The sequence below is a fragment of the Lepidochelys olivacea genome, assembly GCF_965140295.1.
Source record: "Lepidochelys olivacea isolate rLepOli2 genome assembly, chromosome: 10".
Lineage (NCBI taxonomy): Eukaryota > Metazoa > Chordata > Testudines > Cheloniidae > Lepidochelys > Lepidochelys olivacea.
Genome location: NC_140420.1, coordinates 65,328,170 through 65,353,925, shown reverse-complemented (window position 1 = coordinate 65,353,925; position 25,756 = coordinate 65,328,170). Strand labels below are relative to the sequence as shown.

Here is a 25,756-nt window from a genome sequence, read left to right as displayed (position 1 = left end):
CAGAAAGTCTTACACAGAGTTAAACCTCAGGGCTATTTTATGTAAAGCCCTGTGGGTAGGCGTTAATAGATCCCAGACAGTTTGAGAGAGGGAACCATACAGATTCTTTGCAATCAAATATTTAATAGACAAAACACATTGTAAATAGTCTTTGGAATCATTTACGAGTAACGTCTTAAATAAAATCTATAAAGTACCAAATCTACTGTTTCTTATATAGACTTTCCCACTGTGCTTTTGTTACATATGTTTACATGCAAGGTTTCACCATAACATTTATACTTCTCTACTAAAATACACACAGGCACATTCCCATATGATCTTCTTTCAGAGATGATTTCTTAGTTTCTATAACGTGGCCTTGATATGTTGTGTGTGTGTCACCGGGACTCTTCAGGGCTTGAGAAGAATGGCAGAATTTCAGTTCTTTTCCCAGCACTTCTTCAGCGGCTTTCAGCAAAGAAAAGTCTGGGCATCCTCACAGCTAGCATGTGGATAACAAGATGACTGGTCTTCTCAGTTGCTGTAAGATAGGAACCGTAGCCTGTATCCAGACAAGTACGGTGCTGGGAGCTCGCCCCCACAGCCGACAACATCCGTTGGTCTTGCATGCTGCTAAGTCTCTAGGACTGTCTGTAACCTTTGTATTTATAAACTTTCCCCATGGTGAGCTCTGACTGACTCAGCTGTCAGTGAATTTGTGGAAGCTGCAAGACTCCTTGCCCTTATTGAAAACCCTCTGCCCAGCTTCAGAAACAGCTGCTGAACATGCCCAGTAACTGCCACACCCTATGTCTGGATGTTTCTGGACCCTTCTAGTCAAGTTGCCCTGTTCTGCAGACACAGAATATGCTAAAATCCATGACTTCTCCCCATTGCTTCTCTCCCTTTCTTTGGACTTAAAATCCTGCCTGCTCCCTCCACCAATACACCCCCCCACACCCACACATCAAATGCTGCAGTAAAAATACTTGGGTTACAGTTACAGGCACAAAGGAGCAGGAATTGTCTTTATAGTGCGCTGGTGGTTCCATCTGTGCTGATCAATAATAATGAATGTACCAGGTGGGGGGCACTAGCTGCTGTAGAATTTCTACATAGGTGTGCTCTGGAGTGTCATTCCCTGCAGATTTTGCCTGTGCAAAGCCTATTTACTCAGACTTTGTGCAGGGGGAGCGGATTTGATGCATGTCATTTTTGTATATTTTTTTAATATTCCTCCGAGCCAGGTGAAGGAAAGATCTTGGGGTCAGAGGCAACAATGAGTCAGAGAGAGGCAAACCAGCTAAGTAGCTGTGCAGCTCATGGCTGAGCAGTATCAATGTGCTCTTTGCTGAGGCTGACTGGACTGACTTCAGAGTCCTTGCACCTTCTGCCATGGGAGTGGGAGGAGGACAAAGATCTCTCCTGAGTGGTTGTCAGGATCAGTCTCTCTGTGTGCAGGTGGGAACTGACTGGGGAAGAAGAATATGAAATCCTCGCCCCTGCTCAGGCCCCTTTGTGCCTCCGAAAAGAGCCAGAATGGTATATGGGGCCCTGATCCTGCTATACATGGCTGGGGGAAGATTCCCCAAGCACAGCAACTGTGGAGACAGTTGTAAGGCTGCCTCCCAAGGACACAACCCTGGCGTAGGGGGTGGGGCTGAGGGTAGGAGAGATGTGTCCAGGCTGTGGCCACAGTACCTAGTATTACAGTCCCAATGGCAGCTCTGGAAGGCTGCAGTAACTCAGACATGTCCCCAAGACTTCATTAAATTATAGCAGGAGCTTCTCCAGCTCCGATAGCAGGCCAGGATCAAGACAGTGCAGAGGTGTCTTAAAGCCACCTTCTCCCTTCTTGCCCCCGGACTGAGAGTTCGGTACAGGATTCTCTTAGGGTGTGTCTGTGTTGCAGCTGGGAAGTGTGGTTCCCAGCTTGGCAAGACGTACACAAGATGGCTCTGCTCAAGCTAGCATGCTGAACATCGGAATGTGGCCTCAGCCACAGGCAGTGGCTCGGGGTAACCACCCATGTACAATCCCACCCAACACCCCCGGGTACATACTTGGGCTGCTCGCCCAAGTCCGTGCTGCGGCGGCCACATTGCTACATTTAGGTGTTCGCACCAGTAGAGCTAGCGCATGTATGTCTACCTGAGCTGGGAATTGCACCTCCCAGCTGCTCTGTAGACCTGCCCTTCGAGGCGCAGCTCACCGTAAGTCTGTGCGGGAAGGAGACCTAGACTGGAAAAAAGAATCTGGAGCTCCTCTGCTTTTATTCTGCCCTGAATTTGCTGCACTTAGGCCTTGTGTATCCACAGAAGTTGCGCTAGCTTAATTTATGTAGGTTTTTAATCCTGTTTAGTTACAGATATGCTTATTTCAGTCTGAGTGACTTATTTCAAGGTCGCTTAAACCTGTCCCTAATTGACGTAAGCTAAATATCGATTAAAGTGTCCTTGTTCCCTTTTTCATCAGGTTAGCAAAATCACTTTTATATCACACCTTTAGCTAAACTAGGGCAATTTGCATATAGACAAGCCCTTGCTACTCCTTTACAAAGGGAACATGTGCATGCTGTGAGACTGGACTTTCATGCTTAACTTCTGTTTCTATCAGTGCATGTTCTACTCTGCATCAAGGTCAGTGTATACCCTAGAGGCTTGAACTTGCTTTCCGAAACTGACTAAATTCACTGCACACAACAAGGCTAACATTCCATATGGCATGTTCTAAGGGACCGCAGGGTGTCTTGGATGGCTTATTTAGTTCCACTGAAATTAACGGAGCAAGTCATGTGCCTTATGCCTGAAAGGACAGGATATGGGGTAGATGTCATCAGTTTCTTGGAAGGTTAGAAATAGGATGATTTATCGTGGTATTGATGTATACTCCAAACCATAAATCTCTTGGCCTGTTTGAAAAATGAAAAATTGTCTTGCGCATTCAGATGATCTCTTATACATCTCAAAATGTTATGTATATTTGTGCTCTAAAATTATATTTAGATTGCACACTTAAACCAAAAAAGTAGTAATAGAGGGGGTTTTGCCCCTTGCTTCTTTTTGGTGCTTATCCTATAAGGGTTTAGCGCATGTTGTTCTCCAGAGCAAAATGCTTTTCCCCATGGAGATTATAGTTGCGCTCAAATCAAGTTATTTGGATCCAGAATGCAAACACCCACAAGGTTCAGCATTGGTTACAACAGGTTTTTAGTTCTTCCCATTATAAAAATAAGGGCTGTGTGCAAAATGTGTCTGTCACTGAATTACCTCAAAGGTCCAAGAGTGTTCAGAGCCACGGTTTTAGTTTGGGGCCCCACTCTGTGGAAAGTGAATAATCTTTGTCATTTGTTCACATGAACCAGTTGCCCGCTCTTTGTTGTACTATAAACATGCATTTTCACGGTTTCACTGAGCCCTCTGGCTAGTTCCCTGTTACACATCTCCTAGCGCACGCTCATAAATCAAGCTCATTATTAGAAATTATACTTGGACATTTATGGGAAGAAGGGAAGAGATTCTGGATCTTTGATTGTTACATTAACTTGTAAACTTGAAAATGGCCAGGCAACTTTGTTGGGGCTAAGGGCATCTGCAGTGGGGTGACAGGGATGGCCGGCTCAATAAGGCTGACTTTGTTTGGATGATTACTTTCTACTTTGTTGAGCCACACAATCCGTTTCTGTTAGATGGCGTAGGCAGGCCTTTAGATGCTTAAAAGCAAATTTCAACAGCATTCTTATTCACTTACATCAGCCCACGTCTCTTCTTTTACTCTCGTTTGGAGAAACAATAAACAAAGTGGTCTACTGTTGTTGTGAGTTCTTCTCTTTAAATTAAAAGGAAAAATAAAATAAAATTCTGCAACAAGTTTTCTTCTAGAGAGTCAGACTCCAGAGAACAAGTCCCACACAGCTGGGAAGTTGCTTTCCACTCAACAGGTTTGTAGCAGCCAGCTAGCTTGACCTTTTTTTGTTAAGCTCCCTAGAATTTCAGACGCCTTCAATCCAGCAGATAGCAGAGCTGCTGAAACCCTAGGATTTGTAGAACAGTGTTTCTCATCCTTTTCAGGTTGGCTACCCCCTATTTGAAGTAAAAAAAAAAAAGAAAAAGAAAAAGAAATTCCACAACCTCCTTATATTTATTAGAAAAGGTGAGAGTTAAAAACATATCAGTGATGATAAGCCTATTGAGTTGGGGTGTGTGTGTGTGTGTGTTTTGAGAGGTTGATAGAGAATATTTAACTTGGACGGATAAGGGTGTGCAGAAAGTTGGGAACAAGATTTTCTTTGCTTTTGACTGTAATAAAATTTTCAATCCCTCTCAGCCCCTCGGTTGCCTTTCGGGACCCACCAGTTGAGGAAAAACTGCAGTAGAGTGTAAAGTGGAATCACATCGTTTCATTCCGAATGTGATAACAAGGACCGCATTTTCAGTCACAGCCTCAGATTTTAAGCGTAAAAATGTACATACGAGTTCTTTTGTCCACACAACTGCACTTCCATCCATTTTGCATATGTGGACTGGACTGCTGGGAGCCTAACTATCACATCTACATCCACTAATTCAGGTGTATGTCCTATGGCAGGTACAAAATTGGAGGCTGGTTTGATGCCAGCTGAAAATGTGTTCCTGAAAGAGCAACTTAAAATCAACTTGCTTCTAGAAATCTATCAATATAACAAGTGCTATTTCATCATAGCAGGGGTATATCCACAGTGGTTTCTTCTCTCTAATCTATGGTGCAATTTATGTTGTAATTATATTTGTCCTATTGAATTGTACTGTACCTTAGAAATACTTTAGGATATAAATCAGGTGTTATCCCATTATTTATTTTTCATAACTATCAAAATAAATGTGCAGCCACATATGCTGTAAAGTTTGTTACTAACTTAAAAGTATGTCATTATTATGTAATTTACACATTAGATGTGCTTGAAATAAGCAACTTAGCACAATATTAGTGAGCTGTAAAATATGTCATTACTCAAATTAAAGCCAGACATATCATGGCTAGCTTGAGGAAACTATTTTATGTATTGGAAAGGTGGTTAGATCATCTAAAATGCCATCCATGGATACCCAGCAGCCAATACATGAGACAAGGGACTAGGCATTCTACATTGAACAGTACAGGTAATGGAAACTGCTGAGTAATTATCCTCCTTTTGCTTTGTTCCCCTTTGCTGAAAATTGCTTGTGTGGATGGGTACTCCCAAGGTTTCATTTTCTAGTACAAGATTGGGATCTATTGTTATCAATTTTGCTTTGGACTCCTTCATTCTGTATAGACTGTCCTGGCTGAAGAGTCCAATCGTTCATCTGTTGCCAAATCTCCTTGTTTTTGATTTTGGCCAGTGTCTCTGCATCTTTTGCTATATAACCAGCCTCGGTGTTCTGGGCTAGTCCATGCCTCCCAACATTTTAAGATGAGTCCTGCCCTGGGGGATGGGAGGCACTTGCAGAGGGGGGAGTTGCAAAGAGAGCCCACTCCACCTTACCCTGCAGTGTTGGCTCCTGCCTGGCATGGCTGGCTGGGCTTGGCTCCTTGCTCCAGGCATTGCAGGACAGGGAGTGGACAGCAGACCAGGCCAAATCTGAATAAGTAGCACTGCAACCTCATGCTCCAGGGCCCAGGTCACAATGCCAGGAGCTAAGCTGAACCAGCCCTGTGGGATCTGAGTCACTTCAGCTAGGACAGGGGGTTTGGGGCTCGAAGATGGACAGTCCTGCAAAATCTGGGGCTGCTGGGAAGTAGGCTAATAACCCTGATTGGTTAATTTATACGATGTCAGGCAAGTTTGGTTTCTTTTAGTACTGACCTAGAATGCAAGATGAACATTTTTTTTTTTTTTTTTTTTACCATTTTAAAGATTGATTTTGTGGCTAGGAATCTCACAGGTTTTTCATATTAATCATTTATTGGCCTTCCTAACTGTATTTCTCACCATGGCTTGCAGGGTTTAGTGCTTATTATTTCTAAACTAGGTGATTGTTTTGGCAATTCTCATTGCTAAGAGCTTGGCCCATGCTATGGTAATGCATTGTTTAGTCTGCTGAAATGCACATGTGCTTGTCTTCCACTTTCATCCGTCCAAAGTCTTTCATTCCCTGCAGAGTATATCCGCTGAATTTACTTCTCTTCTTAATCGTGATAGCCTTTAAGTTTAATTACTCAAGATTTCCTTTACAATGAAAGTTCAGTTGAACATTAACGTCATTAATGTTCAAAACCCATAAGGCTGGATGCTGAGCTGGTACACATTGGCATATTTCCATTGAAACCAATGGTGATCTATCAGTTCACACCAGTTTAGGATCTGGCCCATTCAGGTATCATGCTCAGCTTATTTGCAAGTCATACCCAAAGTGTGCATCTCCTCCTGAAGTGTAGGTTCTGCAGTAGGTTGTTCCAGTGTATGTTTACTAGCTCTCCCTAAGCTCTGGGATTTTGCTACTCACCCTTTGAGGCTGCCATTGGTAGTGTTGAGTGGTATGTCTGGTTTTCTCTAGCTTGAAAGCCATCATTGACATTACACTATTCTCCAGGTGGCAATTTATCTGATGGACTGTACTCCATCGGTACTAATTCTATATTAGCATTATTGCTGTACCAATTGCTTTCTCTCCTAATGCAACTGGACCACAAGCACTAATTGGACTAGACTCTGAGACTGAAGCCCACAGGCTGTTATTGATGTTCACTCTCTTGAATTTTTTTTTTAATTTGTATTTTATTTTTTTCTTTTTGAAACTGAGCTTTCTCAGCACGTATCTGTGCATGTGAGCTCTCTCTCTCACGCTCTCTCTCTCAAAGGTAGCCAACTTTCCTAACCACTTTGTCCCTTTCTGAATAATAAACTATGACTGGAAAAATCAAAATTGAACTTGCAAGTTTTAATTTACTTCCTGATCTCTCCTAGATGAGAGACAGCCTGTAACAGGTTTTTTTGTTTTGGTTTTTGGTTTTGGTTTTTTTAAGAAAATTACCCAAGGCACAGAGACACACCAAGAGTATAATGCCTTTGTAACCAGAATTGGTGCAATGGAAAATGATCCTTCATAAGATAATGATTAGTAAATAATCCTCATGTGAAAAAAGAATACAGGCATAATGTATATGCAGCTGTGAAGTGTCAAATGATTCACTGGAATCAGAATAGTGGTTCTCTAGCTGCATGCACTGACTCCTGAGGCCTCGTGTGTATAGTACAGAGGTGCATCATGAAAAAGTCCTGCTTCACCATTACAATGTGTCATTTGGATTTTTACATGTCAAATGGCAGGTAAATGGGTTCCCTGAATGTCTTTAAATAATGTGAACCTTCTCTCCTTCCATCTGGGCCTTCATACAAATGTGCACATTCAGGCATGTGCAATTGTGTGAGTGTTTGTCTCATTGGTGAGTGCAAAAGCCTCTCCGTGGTTTGGAATATTTGAGTTCCCAGATGTGAGTGGTGGTGTTTATGCTACAGACTGTGCATTCCTGACAATTGTCAAGAGAGGCCAGAACCAAACAACAAGAACAGAGAAAGGATCCAATAGGCTTTTTCATATGTTTTCTTCTTGTGAGCGTGTAGGAGAGATGACAAAGAATAGAAATTCAGTTGTGTAAATTATAATTCACCTGGGACAGCCTCTAAGGTCCTGACTGTCATAGTAAAGGTTTGGGGGCGGGGAGGGGGGGTAGATACATATGACATAGACATGACAAGAATGCATTAAAGCAAAGCCTTAGGAGTAATGTTAATGAAGAAATGACTGAATGATCACACTTCTTGCCATTTGCTGTGGAAGAAGATGTATTAGAGCTAACTTATGAGCTGTTTCATTTACCAGCATGCTGATGTACTAAAGTAGGAGTTTACAAAAATCTGACATGAGAGGTGTGGCCTCCTACAACTGAATTACTCTTACCAGGGATTAATTGGGTGTCTGGGAAAAGGCTCATGCAACACATTGTAACTAGTTGCAGTCTAACGAGTTGAGGAAAAGGGGAACGATCTTGTGCCAGTGCTATAATGAGCTGCATGGGTATAAGTAGACAAGTCTCAATCCCTCTCTTCTTCAGCCTTGAAGTAGGACGTTCTAATAAAAAAAAATAGCCATAATAATACTTAGCTCTGATACAGGGCTTATAGTCAATAGATCTTAAAACATTTCTCAAAAGTGGCTAAGTATCTTTATCCACATTTTACAGGTGCAGAGAAGTTAAGTGCTTTGTCCAAGGTTATACAGAATGCATACAGCAAATAGAACAGAACTCCTGTCTTCTGAGACCTAGTCCTGTACCCTAGCCCCTGGACCCACAATGCTTTCATTACCTGTACACTAAGTCCACACATCACCTGCAGTACATCATAAACAATTGTATTAAGACACAATTAAAAAGAAGACCTCCGGTGAAATAACATATAAAAGCAATAAACTACAATGAGCTTCTGTCGCCCTATTTGTCTTATGGTTATGAAAACTAGAAGGCTAGAGTTCAAATTATTCCTGGAGTATTTTAGAAATTATAAACACTCTGGGCCAGAGCTATGTAGCTTTCAGTTTAGCTGCATTTCTGGTAGAGGGAAAGCAGACATGTGAGGGGGAAAAAAATCTACTTTCATTGCTTCCATTGAGAAGCTGGTGCAAGATCACTGCTTCTAATCAGGGTAGGTAATATACAGTAAAGAGGAGAGACTGATGGAAGGAAATTTGTTATAGATTTTCTTTTCTTCTGCAAAATGACATGTGGGTTCAATGGTTTTTAATGACACATTTATCAATAGGACTCCATTTGTGGCCACCTTGTGAATTTCTCTGTCATCACAGCCCATCTAAATTTCTTCTCACCTAAGCTCAAAGCATCCCTTTTTCACTTAGTTCTTCTTTTGTGACTATGTCATGGAGTCCTTAAAAATGAAACCGTTGGAAAAGCCATACCAAGCCAACTGTGTTATTAACATCAAGTACTAACACCCTTAGAGCCAGCACAGAAGAAGCTACAGTGTATGGTCCTAAAGTAGCTGGGGTCAGGAATGAGTCCCTGGCCTGACTTTTATCTTGCCCCCATATAGGGAGTCTGGGCTTTAGAAATCTGGCCCTGAGCACTGTTGTGATTAATATGTTTTTAGGATTTTTTGGATCGATGAATGTTCTGAAAACGCCTGAGCAAACTGGCCTCATTTTAGGAGCCAATTAAAGTCGTCACATACAGAAGATGACAAGCACACTGGGTTGATTTGGCAGTAATCAAAACAAGCAATTCAAGGGGGCTTTAGCTTCCGTCTTCTGCACAGTATAGCTCTACACCTGGATATCTGCAATGCAATACAAAAAAGTCACCAACACACACACCTTTAGTTTATAACATTCTAAGGTGACAGCTCATCTTTCCCCTGTGACCCCAATGCCAGAGGTCAGCTGGAGATGGAAGTAACTGAGTCCAATCCTGCAAAAAGCTGAGCACCTCCTGCAAGGTAACTGGCACCCTTAAGTCTCATGAAGTCAATGAGACCAGAGGGCACTCAGCACTTCACAGGATCAGGTCCTTTAATAGCTAAGTTGCTGTACTCACATGTACTATTGCTTGTTTACCAAGACAAGGGGATTACATTTGATTTTGGAATGTTTGCTGTTTTGAGACTGAGCTGACATTTTGTCATATTCACGCTGTCTAAAACAGACCCCAGATAAAAGGTCAATAAAATAAGATGTGCTTGTGTTGAATACCTCTCATTGTAGTAGGGTTTTTTTTTCATTGGCTCCAAAACATTAAGTCATCAGTAAGTGAGATGTTAATGACCTTCAGCAAGATACATTATTTTGCCCAGCAACTGTGCCATCCTGGATCAGGATAATTAAATGCTACATTGCATATTAAATGTGATAATCGGGGTGATTTTAAATCAGAAGTTTCTTTGTTGAAGTGTGGAAAATAAATAAGCATGCCACTTTGCTATATGAAGTGTGTAATTTATCTGTCTTTGATGTAGGCCAGTAAGCACTGTAAGTGATTTATGAGTTATACCCTTCCGTTCTGCTTTCATAAATGGGAAGTGCCTAAAGAGAATACTTGAAAGTGAGAAAAGGGGTTTTACCGTGGGAAATTCCTATTAGACAAAGAAATCTGAACTGATACTCAGAGCTGAAAAACCTTGAGAGAGGACAAGTAGAAGCAGAAGCCAGCTCTGGATTTCCCCTCTGGCCCTTATTTCTACAATGCACCACATCAAAACTCAAGATCCAAACTACCCCACATTTGAAGAGGAGAAGCTTTGAAATCCAGATTCCAATTTTGCGACTCATATACATTGTTCTGAAGCAGAGATGGACTCATCTGAGATTTACAGAGGGCAGTTTCCTACTTAGACAAATCTAGCACCACAGACAATAGCTCTTGCGCTATTGATGCCACCACTCCTGGAAAAAGGTTACAAAATTTCTAGTGCAGAAGCTGCCCATGAGAATCGTAGTTTGAGTTTGGTAAGGTACAGCATACACCCAAACTAGCTAGCCTGGCCATCAGGTAGGGGAGTGTAACCAGCTGGGGCAGTTTTGGAGTCTAGGCAGACACAACTACTGCTCCTGTGAAATATTCACCATGTACTGTGGACAGTAAAAACAAACTAAGATAACTGCTAGAAGCCTTAAATGTTTAAGGGTGGAACTGTAAATCACCAAAAAGAAAAGGAGTACTTGTGGCACCTTAGAGACTAGCAAATGTATTTGAGCACAAGCTTTCATGGCCTACAGCTCACTTCATCGGATGCACGCAGTGAAAAATACAGTGGGGAGCTGTAGCTCATGAAAGCTTATGCTCAAATACATTGGTTAGTCTCTAAGGTGCCACAAGTATTCCTTTTCTTTTTGCGGACACAGACTAACACAGCTGCTACTCTGAAACCTATAAATCACCAGTCTCCTGACCTTTTTGTAGCGGATGCTTGTTAAATGGTCAATAGTTTGTGCTGTCTTTTTTATTCTGCAGGGAAGCAATAAGCCGACTGTGCGAAGCTGTATCAGGAACAAATGGAGCTATAAAAAAACGGAAGGTAAATATTGCATTAGTGGGACATGTTTTCCTTTTTATAGCTGCTTTTTATGGGTTAGATGATTCCCTAGCAGGATTCAGCCCACCATGGAATTCATGCAAATTTAGTTCAACTACATGTTATAAACAAGAATATTTACAATACACCATTTAAAACTACTCATTATTTGATAAGCAATAATAGTACTGCGTCCTGGAGCCCTAAAAGGTTAATACCCTGCCTGACGCTTCTGTTCACACCCAGATATCCCAATTCCCAGGGCTTTGCCATAATCAGGTTTTGATTGAAAAACAAAACAGAGTTTTTGATTAGTAAGGAGACTGAGTTAATTGCGGCTTTTCCCTGATGATCTTCTTTAGATTAAAAGTTTAAAAACTACCAGGATGACAGTGGACAGTGGTCACCATCCCTCACTGATTCAGGGAGGAGTGATATTAGCACTCCATGTTGTGCTGCCCTATGTTAATTGGAAGTTGTAGATTTCTGTCAGGAACTCTGGAGTGCCGTAGGGAGGATAACTCTCACTGACCACATTTTTGTTATAACCTGGGAAACAAATACATTGGAGAATTTCCTCATTGACTCAGAAACATTTTGTCCCCAAGAAAAGAAGCAGAATTAAGTGGATAAATTACTCGTTATGAATTATTCACTCAGCTCTATCACTTACGAACATAGCTCTTCGGTGTTTTGCTTTTTAAAGTTTTTAGTTTATCATTATTAACATACAGGAATGTTGCATACAGATATGATGAAATCTTAATCATAGCCTGTACTTCTTACCTTTAAAAGCCCCATCTGAGTATGATCAACATCTTAACATCTGTGTCTTTATTTTGTACAAATTCTGGAAATGATAATCGTAGGTTATAAAATCTACTTGACCTGGGTATAAGGCTGTCTGAGATACATGAAGTTTACAGTGTGTGTTTGTTTGTTTGTTTTTGTTTTATAGCCTCCAGTTAAATTTCTGTCTTCTGTGCTTGGCAAAAGTAACCTTCAGTTTTCTGGCATGAATATAAAACTGATCATCTCCATGAGCAGCCTTACTTTGATGAATGTTGATACCCAGCAGGTAGGATCTTTATAGGTCTGTTTTCTGAGGTATCCTTCCATCCATATTAATGTTTCTTCCTCTTTTAGGTGCAGATAGCTGTGGTTTAAGAACAAACAGGTGCTCGACAGGGAAAGCAAAACTATTCAGGTTTAGGTTGTAAGCCTTGTAAAGATTAGCCAGAATTGGCCTCTGAATTTAAAGGGGAAAAAGCGGTGGAGAAATTTGATGTGTCACATGTACTTTGTGTTTATACTAGTGTCTTTCATCTGGAAGCATCCCATAGCACTTGACAAACAGTGTCTCTGTGAGTATATGTGTATACCTCTGCCTGTTCACTTGAATGGTGCTGAATAGGGCTGCAGTGCAGACTGGAGTCTCTTATCACTATCAAAAATAAATATTTAATAACCATAATGGGTCATATGACTGGCCTGTGTTAGGGAGGTTTGTCAGTTCCCCTGGAGCAAAGCTGCCCTAGAGTTACTTACCTGACTTCCAGGGGATCTCCCATAGCACCCCCTCCTGGAAATCCCAGGGTATGGCCTCAATGATCCTGCAGCCAGAGGCAGCTATCAAAACTTAGAGCAGCCCTTAGGCTAGTGCACAGTTGTCCAAAGCCGGGTTAAGGCTGTGCTAATGTCTGTCTTGTCCGTTACTTATCACACGCATTTGCTGATTCTGCAGGATATGTGGAGCTATATGCCTATGGGGCTGAGGTCTGATTTGGAACTGTGATGTGATTCTATTCTTGGATCACAGTAGCAAAACAGCTCCCTAAGATGACCACCTTAGTTGTGCTTAACCTTTTGTACTGGTTTTAGTATTTTCTGATACAGGGCTAGGTTTTCTTCTTAACGGAACAGGTGGTGTCCGGGAGCTAGGTTCTAACTCCCTGATTCTGTGGGCCAGCCCTGGCTGTCACACATTGTAGAGCTGCTGCCAGGCAGCTCTAAGTTTTGCCATTGCCAAAGCGTCTCTAGTAGAGTTGACCCTGTGCAAGTGAAAGATAATCATGGGCAGAGTGGAGCTCTATCACATTTCCCCCACTCTGGATGTCTCCTACCTGGGGAGAAGCAAAGGTGCAGGGCACCAGGAGAGTTCTCTTTACCCCAGGGGAATTGCACTATTCAAGAGTGCAGAAGGACCAAATCCCAGCTAAAGAATCTGGTCCCAAATGTACTAATGCTTTCTCAGTTAATTTGAATTATGGGAATTCAGGGCACTGTCTCACTGTTCTTTTTAGCCCCTATTTATGGATGTTGGTAAATTGAAAATCCAATGTATTCAGTTCTCATTTCCACCACATTTCACTGTTTGCCTGCTTGCTTAATCAATTGCAGTTGGTTCTAATAAAGAACTCTGTGTTCATTGTGATGAGGTAATGCATGAACCTAAGAAAAATTGATGCCTGATCCAGCTAGAGAGATTTATGACAAATAAAAGAACTGTACTGGTATAGAGATTGAATATCATCAGACCACAAACATCGGAGAGCCCTGTTCAGAAAAATATTCTTCCATCAGCTGACTTCTTGTGTGCCTTTATGGATAACTGTCAGTGACATTTAACTGAACTCATTTGGCTTTTAACTTTAATCCCGGATTTGTAAAGCCACCTCTCTCTCTCCTCACGTAGCCCCAATTCTCCTAATATCCAAATACTTTAATATTTAGTTTCTTATTAATCATCTAAAAAATCAACAGCTGAATTCATTTTGAAAACCCCCTAATGGCTACTGGGAATTAAGAAGTAAAAGATTGTGCTGTACTGTATGTGAATCTGATGTTTCTGGGTGTATTCCCATCTTTAAGTTCCCTCATAGGAAAATTATATGATGTACATATTATTGGATCAAGTTTTCATGAGCTAGGCCCTGTATTACTTTCTCTGCGGGGTTATTATCTGGTATTTTCTATATGCACAGCCCATGGGCACTCCTAACTGACTGCTTGTATTTCTCAGATTATTGCCAACCACCACATGCAGTCCATCTCATTTGCCTCTGGAGGTGATCCAGTAAGTACAGATTTGTAAGATATATTTCTGTAAGCATAAGGATTAATTACAAGACTAAAAGTACCTGCAATTACTCTACTTCATCCCCTCCTATCTCCGGTTAAATTGCACTTACACAGTACTTAACATTTCTGAGTCATTACACGTAGGACCAGGAAAGTGGTTAGAGCAGAGGACTGAGATTTTGGACTCTTAGGTGCTATTTCTGGCTCTGCTGTAGACTTGCTGCATATATGGGAACTTAATATGTCTTTATCTTTTTCTCTGTCTTCAAAATGAGCTCAACCTGCCTTTGGAGGTCTGTGAAGTCAGCAGCCATAGTTCCCCCGCCCTAATTTGGGGGATCTAGATATGGGAACATATGAACATAGAAATTGCCAGATTGGATCAGGTCTGTGGTCTGTTCAGTCCAGTCTCCTGTCATCAACTATGGCCAGTACCAAAGGCTTCAGAGGAAGGTGCAAAATACCCTGCCGTAGGCAGCAGTGGGGCAATCTGTGCAGTCTGGGAGAGGAAGGTCTTCTCCGAATCCCTAATAGTTACAGTTTGGCTTAGGTCCTTAAGCAAAAGAGGATTTATATCCTTTCCCAAACTTCTTTTAAAAGATTTATTATAACTAGATATTCTTGTTATCCATATGCATGTCTCTTTCAATCATTATATTCTTTGCTTCAGCAGCATGCTGTGATGCAATGAGTTCCACAGCGTAACTGAATTGTGTCGACAAATATTTCCTTTGATCAGTTTTGAATTTGCTGCCTTTCAATTGCATTGACTGTCCCCTGTCTCTTGCATTATGAGACAAAGAAAGTAGAAGTTCCTGAACCTCCTTCTCAGTACTGTTTAATTGTAAGCCAGAATCTCAGCTTTCATTCAAAAATGTACATTCTCTCCCTTTTGGCTTTAGAAAATGTAAACTTATCAGGCAATATAAAGCAGATGGAAGGCTGCCCTAAGTGGGCAGTTGAGCATTCCCCTTGTGTAGAGAATCCATGGGTGGTATAAAGCCAACAGAGCTAGCACTCCATGACCTGCTCCGAGCCCCCTTGGTGTAACGGGATTTCTGGGGTTGGAGCGGTGTGGCCAGGGAAGGCTGTGCTCTGGCAATCCTGGATGAGTAGAGTAGACCTAAGGGTGCCACTACTACAGTGGTAACTGAACCTTGAGGCTACTCCATATCTGGGAGCCAAACTGGCCTCCGGCTGCCACCAGGTGCCTTTAAAGCCATCCTTGCCCCTCACCTTTGGTCTGGCAATGAGCACAGTTTTTCTAGAGCAGATCTGGCCCTTGAAATTCTGCTTGTACCACCTATCTGATAAGGTAATAGTGGAGGTATGAGAACAGGAATATTACCTTGCCTGTATTTTTTTTTTTAAAGGTGGGGTGGTGGTGGTGGTGGTGGTGAATTCTTTGGTCCAAGACTCTTTGTTCTGAAGTTCTTTGAATCATTAGAGATGGGACTGATCCAAAGACTTAAATCCTAACTTCTGACTTTGGGGAAGTTCAGATCCAGATCCAAATGTTACAGCTTAAGTCCCTCTTTCCTTTTAATTAAAACACATTGCATTTAGGTTCACAGCTCATTCAAATAAATTGGTTAGTCTCTAAGGTGCCACAAGTACTCCTTTTCTTTTAGCTCACTAAAGTTCACTCTGAATCATATCATCAGCAGTTACGTTACTTTGCTGTTACATGCAAATTCTTTGCCTGCCAGAAAAGGTCACACACAGTGTATGCTGGACGGTAGTTTTCTGCACATGCTGCCTGAATTCAAATGGAAGAGTCCATGGAATAATATGATACCTGATTTGGGAACTAATTTATGGCTTTTTGTTCATTTGATTGGGGAGGGTGTTGGGTGGAATCTGGGGAGGGCACTATTATTTAACTAATTTACATGGAAGTGTAACCAGTTTTCTTAATAGTTTTTAACTTTTAAAAACTGGCTTTTGCCCATCTTTAGATTTTCTAGATAGGGTGTACTTTATAGTAAGTTTTAGATTTCTAAATACAATTTCTCCTTATTTTGCATAACTTTTTCCATTTTGAAAATATTAGGATACATTTTCAGTGCTCTGCTCAGCAAATTAGATGCAGAATTCCCATGGCCGCCTTGTTTGTTTGTTCAGCCTGAAGCTGTATTGTGCTGTGAAGTCATCAGATCTCACAGGATAAACGGGGGTGGGTGTTGTCAGTATTTGGAGGGAAGAGCTCTAATGAACACCTACACAGGGTACTGCAGAAGTTGGTGCTGGTGATTCAGTAGGTCACACTCTTCCCTCTTAGGCCTGGTCTGCACTTAAAAGTTAGGACAACATAACTACAGTGCTCGGTGAGCGCCATAACTATGCCAACCCAACCCCTGGTGTAGATGGAGCAAGGTTGATGGAATAATTCTTCCATTGACCTAGCTGCTGTTGCTCGTGGAGGTGAAGTTCCTAAACCAGTGGAAAACCCTCTTCCATGGCTGTAGGCAGTGTCTACACTACGGCACTACAGAAACATAGCTATGGCACTGTAGCTCTGCCACTGTAGTGTCTGTAATGTAGATGTGGCCTCAGTCAGAGCTGAAGGAATGCCCCCAGCATGGATGAGAGGCACTGGCTCTGTGAGCCAGAGCCATTTGCATGAGATGTTAAAGGGAGGTCCAGCCCTCTTGAGGTCACTAGTAGCACTTTACATAAGAATAAGGATGTGAATCCTGGTGGCCAGATGCCATTTTGGGAAATTAGAACCAAATTTTTTCTTACAATTTCAATTGGATATGGTATTCCTCACTTCCTGTCCCAGAGCCCAATCCTATAAGGTGTGTAGCTCTGTGTAGGAAGGTGTTCAGCAACTTGCAGGATTAGGCTTCTACACTGTGTGTAATGTTGTTATGCACTGTGAAATAGCCCCTGTGTTCTACTCCAGAGGTGGCTGCATTTCAGTGCTGAGTGAAGTCATTCATGTATGTGTGTAAACTTTGTAAAGATGCAACAAAATCATCTGGTATTTTTCTAGTTAATTGCTAAATGTGGTTGTACATCTAATTTGAATTGACAGTGTACCCCAGACTCTGTCTGAGCTTTTAAAAATCTGAGAAAGAAATTGAGGAAACTGAGTTCACAAAAGTTATTTAACAAGAAAATTTTGGCTTCATTTGCATCCACAACAGTTAATTTGGGTGCTTTTTAAAATAAACATTGACAAGTTATGCTGGCCCCAAGATCTACTTCTTTCATAATTAATTGAGCAATATTAAATGATTATTCTTGTGGCATTACAAACAAGGGCTTTTATTTCCTGCCAGTTGATTGCATCTTCTGTAGAGAGCCATGCCTTGAATTGCAAAGTGCACTCTCCCCACTCTTTCCCTAAAGATCCAAGATAACAAAATGCATCTTTAATTATTAAGATAATGCTATTCATGACATCACCATTTTACTGTAGCACTGAATTATCAACTGGCTCTTCTGCTTTTGTACATTCTCTACATGTTTTATTTTTGCTATGTCAGTTACCATTTGCTGTTTTTGTACTAAAAAATAATGTTTCGATATTAGTCGTGACCAGACTCTGAATACTTCGGCCTGTCTTCTCATCTCAGTGACACCAGTGTTAATCCAGACTAACTCCACTTGACTTCAGAGGAGTTACCTGGGATTTGCGCAGTGATGTAATAGAGATCAGACTTCAGCCCATTGAATGTCATATTTTAGTTCTTCTTTGAGATGTTCTTTTAAGAAAAAATCTGCATAATAGGCAAAATTCTAGTCTGCCCTCTGCAGTACTTGGGCTCGCTAGTTTGTGTTCTGCTCTTGAACTTCCATGGGTAAGTGAGCTAGCTGACTTCCACTGAAGCAGAGGGCCCTTGTCTTTCCTGGATTAGGCCTAATATGCTTTAGAACCCTGCATAACAATTGAAGAGGACAATTTTGTCCATTGACTGATCATCATTTAAATGACTGCTGCTTCTTTAGCAGAATTGAGAATGCAGAATATAATTTATTTAATATACAAAGAATGTAAAACAAAGAGATTCCTGCATTTTTGCCCAGGGGACGGGGATTAGCACTTCAATGTACACAACAAATTACTCTTCCTTTCAATGAACTAGGCGGACTCCTGTTTGTTTTTCCTAAACATCTAAGTAAGTATCATTTCTGAAGCTGAAGGGAGTGCCTGAATTTATCCTCCTGTGCTCATTTACACTATTTTGTTGACAATGGTGCTTTAATGACTCACTTGAAAAACATTTGTTTGTTTTTGTTGTTTTTAGGATACAACAGACTATGTTGCATATGTAGCTAAAGATCCCGTTAATCAGCGAGGTATGAAAATATTTTCAGATTAAAGTATTTTGTCCTATCTCTACTGAGCAATTACATGAGCTTTAATGTGCCTGTGATACAGAACAGCTTGATATTCTGCCCATTTCAGGGCTGTATAATTTCACTATTTGGTCAATGGGATGATAGTGTTGTCTGGCCTGCAGCACTAGACACCTCGCTACTCATGCCCCACAATGAGAATCTTCAGGCGTGACTTAACTCCTGCTAACTGTCAAACTCCAGGAATCAGAAGACACTCGCATCCTGCCACTTTCCCAGCTTCCCAAGCAGGACTGGCAGCTCTGCACACAACCTCTGTGCTGGCTGAGAGGAAGGGAACTTACCCTGCCACCATTGCAAACTGAGCTGCTCCAGCTGAAGTTTCAAGGAGAGGAAAAAGTGTTGGTGATCTTGTCTCGTAATTTATGATGTTCCCAAAATCCCTTAATGGAATTACAGCCCATGCAATTCAGTTGCTTTCACTTTTATTCACCTAGTTTGTTTAACTACCGGTCTGCTGCTTCATCCGTGGAGATCATCACTGCATCCTTTGCATTACTTGTTTGAGAACAGTTATGCAGTGAACAGCAGGTCACATCAGTAAAATTTTGAAGCCAGCCAGCAACTGATGACCATTGCTGACAAGAGAATACGGTGATTTAGAAAAAAAGCCCCGTTCTCCTGGTGGCATTGCAACAGGCAAAATACTGACTAGCACAACTGTGCAGGAGCATCTCACAGGCAGTGCAAAAGCAGACAGGTGGACAAGACCAGAGGGATTGGAGTGGTCAGAGTAATTCGATTTCCTTCTGCAATGTACTGACTAGCATCTAATTTGTACAGCAGCCCACTAGCAGATGGACTGGTGAGCCTTACTCAGGTGTGAGAGCATGTGTCCCTTCAGTGGCTGGCCTACAGAAGAAAAAACCCCGAACACTGCTCTAGCTAATTTCCTTTTAGTTCAGGTAGCAGGGAGCTATGTTTGTTAGAGCTGGAGGTTCTGGGGATCATCACTGCTTATGACTACTGAGTCTCTGTGATCACAGTATGTAAAACAGCTGACTACTGAGATGTCTGCTATGGTTAAGGAATTGTTTCCAGGGAAAGTTGGGCTGATATTTATAACCCTCATTTCTTAGCTATGTCATCCTTATTCTGATACATGAGAAAATGACTAATTCAATTAATTATGGCTGAATGCATCCAATGAAGCGAGCTGTAGCTCACGAAAGCTTATGCTCAAATAAATTTGTTAGTCTCTAAGGTGCCACGAGTACTCCTTTTCTTTTTGCAAAAATCATTTGTGGTTTCAATGACATTTAGTATTAAGCATTCAGGTATGAATGTGGCAACATATTAAAAACCACTGTAAAATCAGTGCTTGTGTTTGTATTGCACTAGTGAATTATACTACCATTTGGAAAGTAGACTTTAGATTGAGGCTTGAATGTTAGGCCTCAGGCTGGTAGCAGCTGAGGCAGCCATGGTCTGCAGTTCTGTGTGCAGGATGTAGTGTACTGTACTAGCCAGAGTGATCTCACAGTGCCATCTAGTGACTGGTCTGCCATCTAGTGCAGTGGTCTCCAAACTTTTTGGCTCGCACACCCCCGGGGTGAAGACCGGAAGACCTGCCACAGGCGGGCCACCGACGGAAGAAGACCAGAAGACCTGCTGCAGGGGAACACCAGCTGTGGACGTGCAGAGCTGCTGCCGAAGAAAAAAACGGTGGAGTGCTGTCCGGCGGCGCTCCTGCTGCTATGCACCCCCTGGGACCATCTCATGCACCCTAGTTTGGAGACCACTGATCTAGTGACCTACTGCCAGATTTTCAGGAGTTCAGGGCCAGATTTTAAATGCATAGCACCCAAAATTGGAGGCAGATTTTTGAAGATTTCAGTTTCCTTGTAAGCATCTAAATAAGGGCCAGATTTTCAGAAGACCTCTGTGCCCAGTATATGGCTAACATGCTCAAGTCTTCAGCAAATCTGGCCACTTATATTGGACTTTTGGTTTAAAAGGACCCGGAATGATATTGGAAAATCTGGCTCTTAATGCATAGCAGTCACTATGAGAGGAAGAGAGACAAGGGAGGAAAAAAAAAACAAAGCAGAAAACATAAACACAGGTTTAGATTCTTTTGCAAAGTTGTAGATTTATATTAAAATTAAAACACATGCAAGGTGGCTTTCTTAACGCATCAGAAGCGAAATCAGCATGGTCTCCTCAAATTACTGAGGTATTTCCTCTATACTTCACCTCTGGATTTGCTGATATAAGAACTTTCTCAGAATATAGTCTTATAAGCTAAGTGAACATGTTTTATGAAAGTTTTTTTTTGTTCTGTGTTTATACAGTGCCAAGCACAGTAGGGTCCTCGGCACTATGATAATACAAATAATAAATAATAGTGTTTTAAAAACATTTTTGCATCACTTTGTAGCATGCCATATATTGGAATGTCCCAACGGAATGGCTCAGGATGTAATAAATACCATAGGGCAGGCTTTTGAGCTCCGATTCAAGCAATACTTGAAGAATCCTTCTACTCCGATTACTTCCAATGAAAGGTCAGTGTGGTGTTTTCTAGTAACCTGAATATTGCTCTTCTGCTGTAAGGATGAATATATGCTATAGGGACTGACCCCCTAAACAAGGTGCATTGTGCCTGACGTTCTTTTGGACACACACAGACTTTATTTAAAAAAAAACAACAACTCTGTACACACAATATATAGCAGACCAAGTTCTGCTTCTTCTAGTGCATTCCCATTTGTTCAGGTTTAACTGAGAGCTGAATTCAGCCTTTTTCTCCCTTCTCCAAATAGCCTTATTTTACATTATGCATGTTAAAGTGAGCATTTCCAAATAAGGGCAGAATAAGTGAAATGAGCAAGTTCTGCTCTCTAAATATTGTGCTTACGTTGAGCTCCAACCTCAGCTGTTCCAAGTTTATGTTCAGTGCAGCTGCGGGAGGCGGGGAAGAGTAACTTTTAGCCACCTTTCTCCTCTCCTGATCCTGGCCCTGTTAGGCCAGATAGAATTTTGGCTTCAACTTAGAGCAGCCTCACATACTGAAATAAACACAAGTGCAACTTGGAATTTGAATGTGTGAAGGGTGTACCTGGAGCTCTGCACTTAGCTACATTATTAAAAATAGAGGAGCTAGATTATTACTTGGACTATATGCCTGCACATGGGAGTAAGGGCAAGTAAGAATGCTTCTCCAAGGGCTGTGCAGACTTTGGGTGTGGGCACACAGGAGTAAGCACGAGCTTATTCCCCACAGCAGCTGGGCAGGGAGTAGGTGGGGAAGTGGCAGAAACTTAGCTTTACCCCTCCATACACCCTGACCGACACAGCAGAGAAATCATAGGGGCACGTAAAATCTCAGCCTATCTTTCTGACATCTCCTTGCAGATGTCCACTCATCAACTGAAACCTAACATGGCCAGAACCTGAGTGCCTGATCTTTCCCCTAAAACCCTCCCCTTTCCCTATCACAGCAAGCAACACTACCATCCTTCTTACTGCTCAAGCCCGTCATTGTGGCTTTGTCTTTGGCTCAGTCTTCTGCTTTGACCCACAGTTACAGGCCATGTCTAAATCTTGCTGCTTCTTTCTGCAAAACATCTCCAAGATCCAACTTTTTCTTCCTGCCCATGCTGCCAAGACTCTGGTCCAAGCCCTGATCATCTCATGCTTTCACTGCTGTGATCTCCTGCTGTCTGCCTTCGGTGTCTGCAACCTCATCCCCCTAAAATCTATTAAAACATGGCTGTGAAAATGATCATCTTGGCTAATTGCTCTGACTTTGTTGCCCCCCACCCCTATTTTAAGTTTCTCCATTGGTTCCCCCTTCTCCATTGAATCAGACACAAACTTCGTGTCCTTACTTTCAAAGCCCTCTGCAGTTTAGCCCCCTACCCACCTTTCCAACCTATTATCTTATTGCAAGGTTGACTCACACCTTCGCTCTACCCATGATGTCCACCTCAATCACCTGCTTCTCTGACAAGCACTTACATGTTTTCTCCCATGCTGCCCATCATGAGTGGGAAAAGCTCCCACGGTAGGGTAGGTAGGGTAGAGTCCCTATAATTTCAGCTATCTAGTCCATAAAGGTGCTTCATTGCTTTTTATAATTATCCTGAAGAAAGGCAGCTTGTATACCCACAGCTTCAGTGAGGTTTAACCCAACCCATAACAATAATAACAATACCATCTTAATTATATATTTTTTATTATATAGAGTATTTCTCTCCCTCCACATTCTAATACTAATCTGTTACCTCAGGGAGCAATAAGTATAAAGATGATCTTCCCTGTGAAATCATGCTAGGCTACATGATACATAAATCACAGAAATTAGAAATGGAAATGGTTGATTAGATTATTTAGCCCAGCACTCACCCAGTCCAGGAGAACAGTCTCCAGACAGAAGACTTCCTTCCAATAGTGCTGTGTGACTGAGTCACCCACTTCCAAACTACTATGAATCACATAATCAAATACTTGAGCTGTGTATCACATAATCAAGTACTTGAACTTTATCTCTTTCCTGCTTGTGGCCTTTTATCCAATTATCTTCTTGTTACACAGAGAAGTAAGATTCCAAATGCGTTGTTGTTTTTGGAGGAAAGGCATAGTGCAGGAAACATACTGCAAAAGCAGGAGGTATCAGCTGGATGTTGAAGCCATCATCATTTGGTTCACAGCATGCAGGAAAATGTGGCGCACAATCGATGATGCTATTTAGGGCTTGTCTATACGATGAGGTGATGCACATTGTTGGGGTGTGAATTCTAACGGGCCCACATAGATCCTGCTGACATGCACTCAAATTTCCCTAGTGCACGTTAATGGAGTCCAATTTCAAACACTACTATGTTAACACACACTAGGGAACTTTGAGCCCACGCCAGTTAGTATGTGACACGCTATTGTGCACTAGAATTCACACCCCACTTAAATGCACTATTGCACCGTGTAGACAAGCCTTCAGTGTTTGCTTCCAGCTGAAAGAGTCTTTTTCTGTTGATTTTGTTTTTTAAAATTAGACTAGATTCCACTCTGGAAAACTGTATTTGTTGTAGCTATATTTGATTTCCTGAAGCAATTCCAGGCCTATCTAACTGCTGCCCAAATGCCCACATGAGGTTTTAATTTCCCTTTATAAGTCCCCCACACTTGCTTTATGCAGACAAGATAAGAGGCAAAAGGAACTGGGCCCAGAGTCTATAATGTGAATGCATTAATGAACAGTGTCTCCTCTGAAGGTAAAACATTGCCAAAAGTGGCTCTTGTATCATTTTCATGGCTAAAAGAATGCAGACTGTCCCAATGTTAAGGAAGTATCTATGCCACCCTGCCAAGTGAGTTATGGGTGATTAAAACAAATCACAATAGCTGAAAAAATAAAGAAGGAGCTGGGTGAAAAGATTTAATCAGACAGCTTTTAACATTGGGAACAATGGCATTTCTATGGCTAGTTTGTCCATTTTGTTGTGGACAGACTCATGGAACATGTTTACCCTGAGAATCATCTGATTACAAGGGTCATTTCACGTGGTGGTTCATTTTTCAGTGAAATGATGAATCTTGATGGATCAGCTTGGAATATACAGGAGAAGGAGGATCATGAATATTACAATGAAATTCCAGGAAAAGAACCTCCTACAGGTGGACTATTAGACACGCAAATAAAAGTGCAAACAGACCAAAGGGCAAACTGTCCCATACAATGTGAAAAGCAATACTGTTTGGTAAGCATGTCTATTTCTGGTATTACTATTCACTACAGTTCTGGGGAAGAGAAAACAACTTACTGTGGTGGAGAGCATATGAACACAACCACAACCAAATCCTACTTGGTTTGGGAAGGGGTTTTTAGGCCAGTTTTAAAGCACTTAGCACATATTTGAATCTCAAAGCACTTTATCAACATTAACTGATACATCCTTACAATACCTCTGGGAGAGCAGGTCTCACCTCTTTTTTCAGATGGGGAGAAAGTGGGATGTAGATTTAAATGGCTTGTTCAAGACCACACACCTGCAATCCCTCAGGACTTACCAGCTCCCAGTCCCATGGTCAGACCACGCTGTCACTCCGCACTACATTCTGCATGTACGAGATGCAGTTTTTAGTAATTCTAGTGTGTTTCAAGATACAGTGTGCTTTCAAATGACCCAAAGGTCTCTGGGACTTTAGGGGGATAGACCAAACCCAGAACCTCTCCGACTGGTTTTTGAATGTTATGTACATTGGCTAAACCGGACAGTCTCTACGTAAAAGAATAAATGGACACAAATCAGACATCAGGAATTATAACATTCAAAAACCAGTCAGAGAATACTTCAATCTCTCTGGTCACTCGACTACAGACCAGAAAGTTGCAATTCTTCAATAAAAAAAACTTCAAAAACAGACTCCAACGAGAGACTGCTGAATTGGAATTAATTTGCAATCTGAACACCATTACATTAGGCTTAAATAAAGACTGGGAGTGGATGTGTCATTACACAAAGTAAAACTATTTCCCCATTTTATTCACCCCCCCCCCCCACTGTTCCTCCCATGTTCTTGTCAGCTGCTGGAAATGGCCCACCTTGATTATCACTACAAAAGGTCCCCTCCCCTTCCTGCTGGTAATAGCTCACCTTACTTGATCACTCTTGTTACGGTGTGTATGGTAACTCCCATTGTTTCATGTTCCCTGTGTATATAAAATCTCCCCACTGTATTTTTCACTGCATGCATCCGATGAAGTGAGCTGTAGCTCACGAAAGCTTATGGTCAAATACATTTGTTAGTCTCTAAGGTGACACAAGTCCTCCTTTTCAGTTATGCTTGTAGCTTTGCAGCAGAGGCTTATTGAGGAGGGACAATAACAACCCCAGGGGATGTAACTGAACTCTGGTTCACTGCTGTGATACTGTATTTCTCATACGCCCAACCCAGGTGTTGTTTTCTCAGTACTTCCTTTCAATCTTGAAAATTCTTTAATGCCATTCAGACAACAGTCTGACCATTCTGCTTCCGTGCCATGTTGTCTGTATTCTCTCTCCCTGTTTTTTTGAAAGAAATGTTTGCATGAAAACAGGAACTTCATTGCCTAGGAGTTAATCTAATCCTGCTGCATATTCCTCAAATGAAATCATCTGATTCCCATTTTTGACATCATAGTCATCTCCCTAGCAACTAATTGTGATGATACAAACAGTGGGTTATGATTTCAGGTGAGGAATTGGTCCCAGAAGCAGAGCTGCTGCTTGGCAACCAAAGTTCTGTCTTCATGAAAATATCCTTAGGAATAAAATCAAAACAAGGGGTTATTCATTAAAG

At 41.6% G+C, this 25,756-nt stretch overlaps 1 protein-coding gene across 2 annotated transcripts in view; it reads left to right on the top strand.

The window, feature by feature from the left end:
- SHC4 (SHC adaptor protein 4) overlaps nt 1-25,756 on the top strand; it is a 49,783-nt gene that overhangs the window by 18,149 nt on the left and 5,878 nt on the right. For both annotated transcript variants that reach the window (XM_084640494.1, XM_084640493.1), the window contains exons 3-8: nt 10,963-11,026; nt 11,982-12,101; nt 14,046-14,099; nt 18,361-18,412; nt 20,853-20,979; nt 23,997-24,174. In XM_084640494.1, coding sequence (XP_084496620.1) covers nt 10,963-11,026; nt 11,982-12,101; nt 14,046-14,099; nt 18,361-18,412; nt 20,853-20,979; nt 23,997-24,174 — 595 coding nt within the window. The remainder of the gene's footprint in view (nt 1-10,962; nt 11,027-11,981; nt 12,102-14,045; nt 14,100-18,360; nt 18,413-20,852; nt 20,980-23,996; nt 24,175-25,756) is intronic.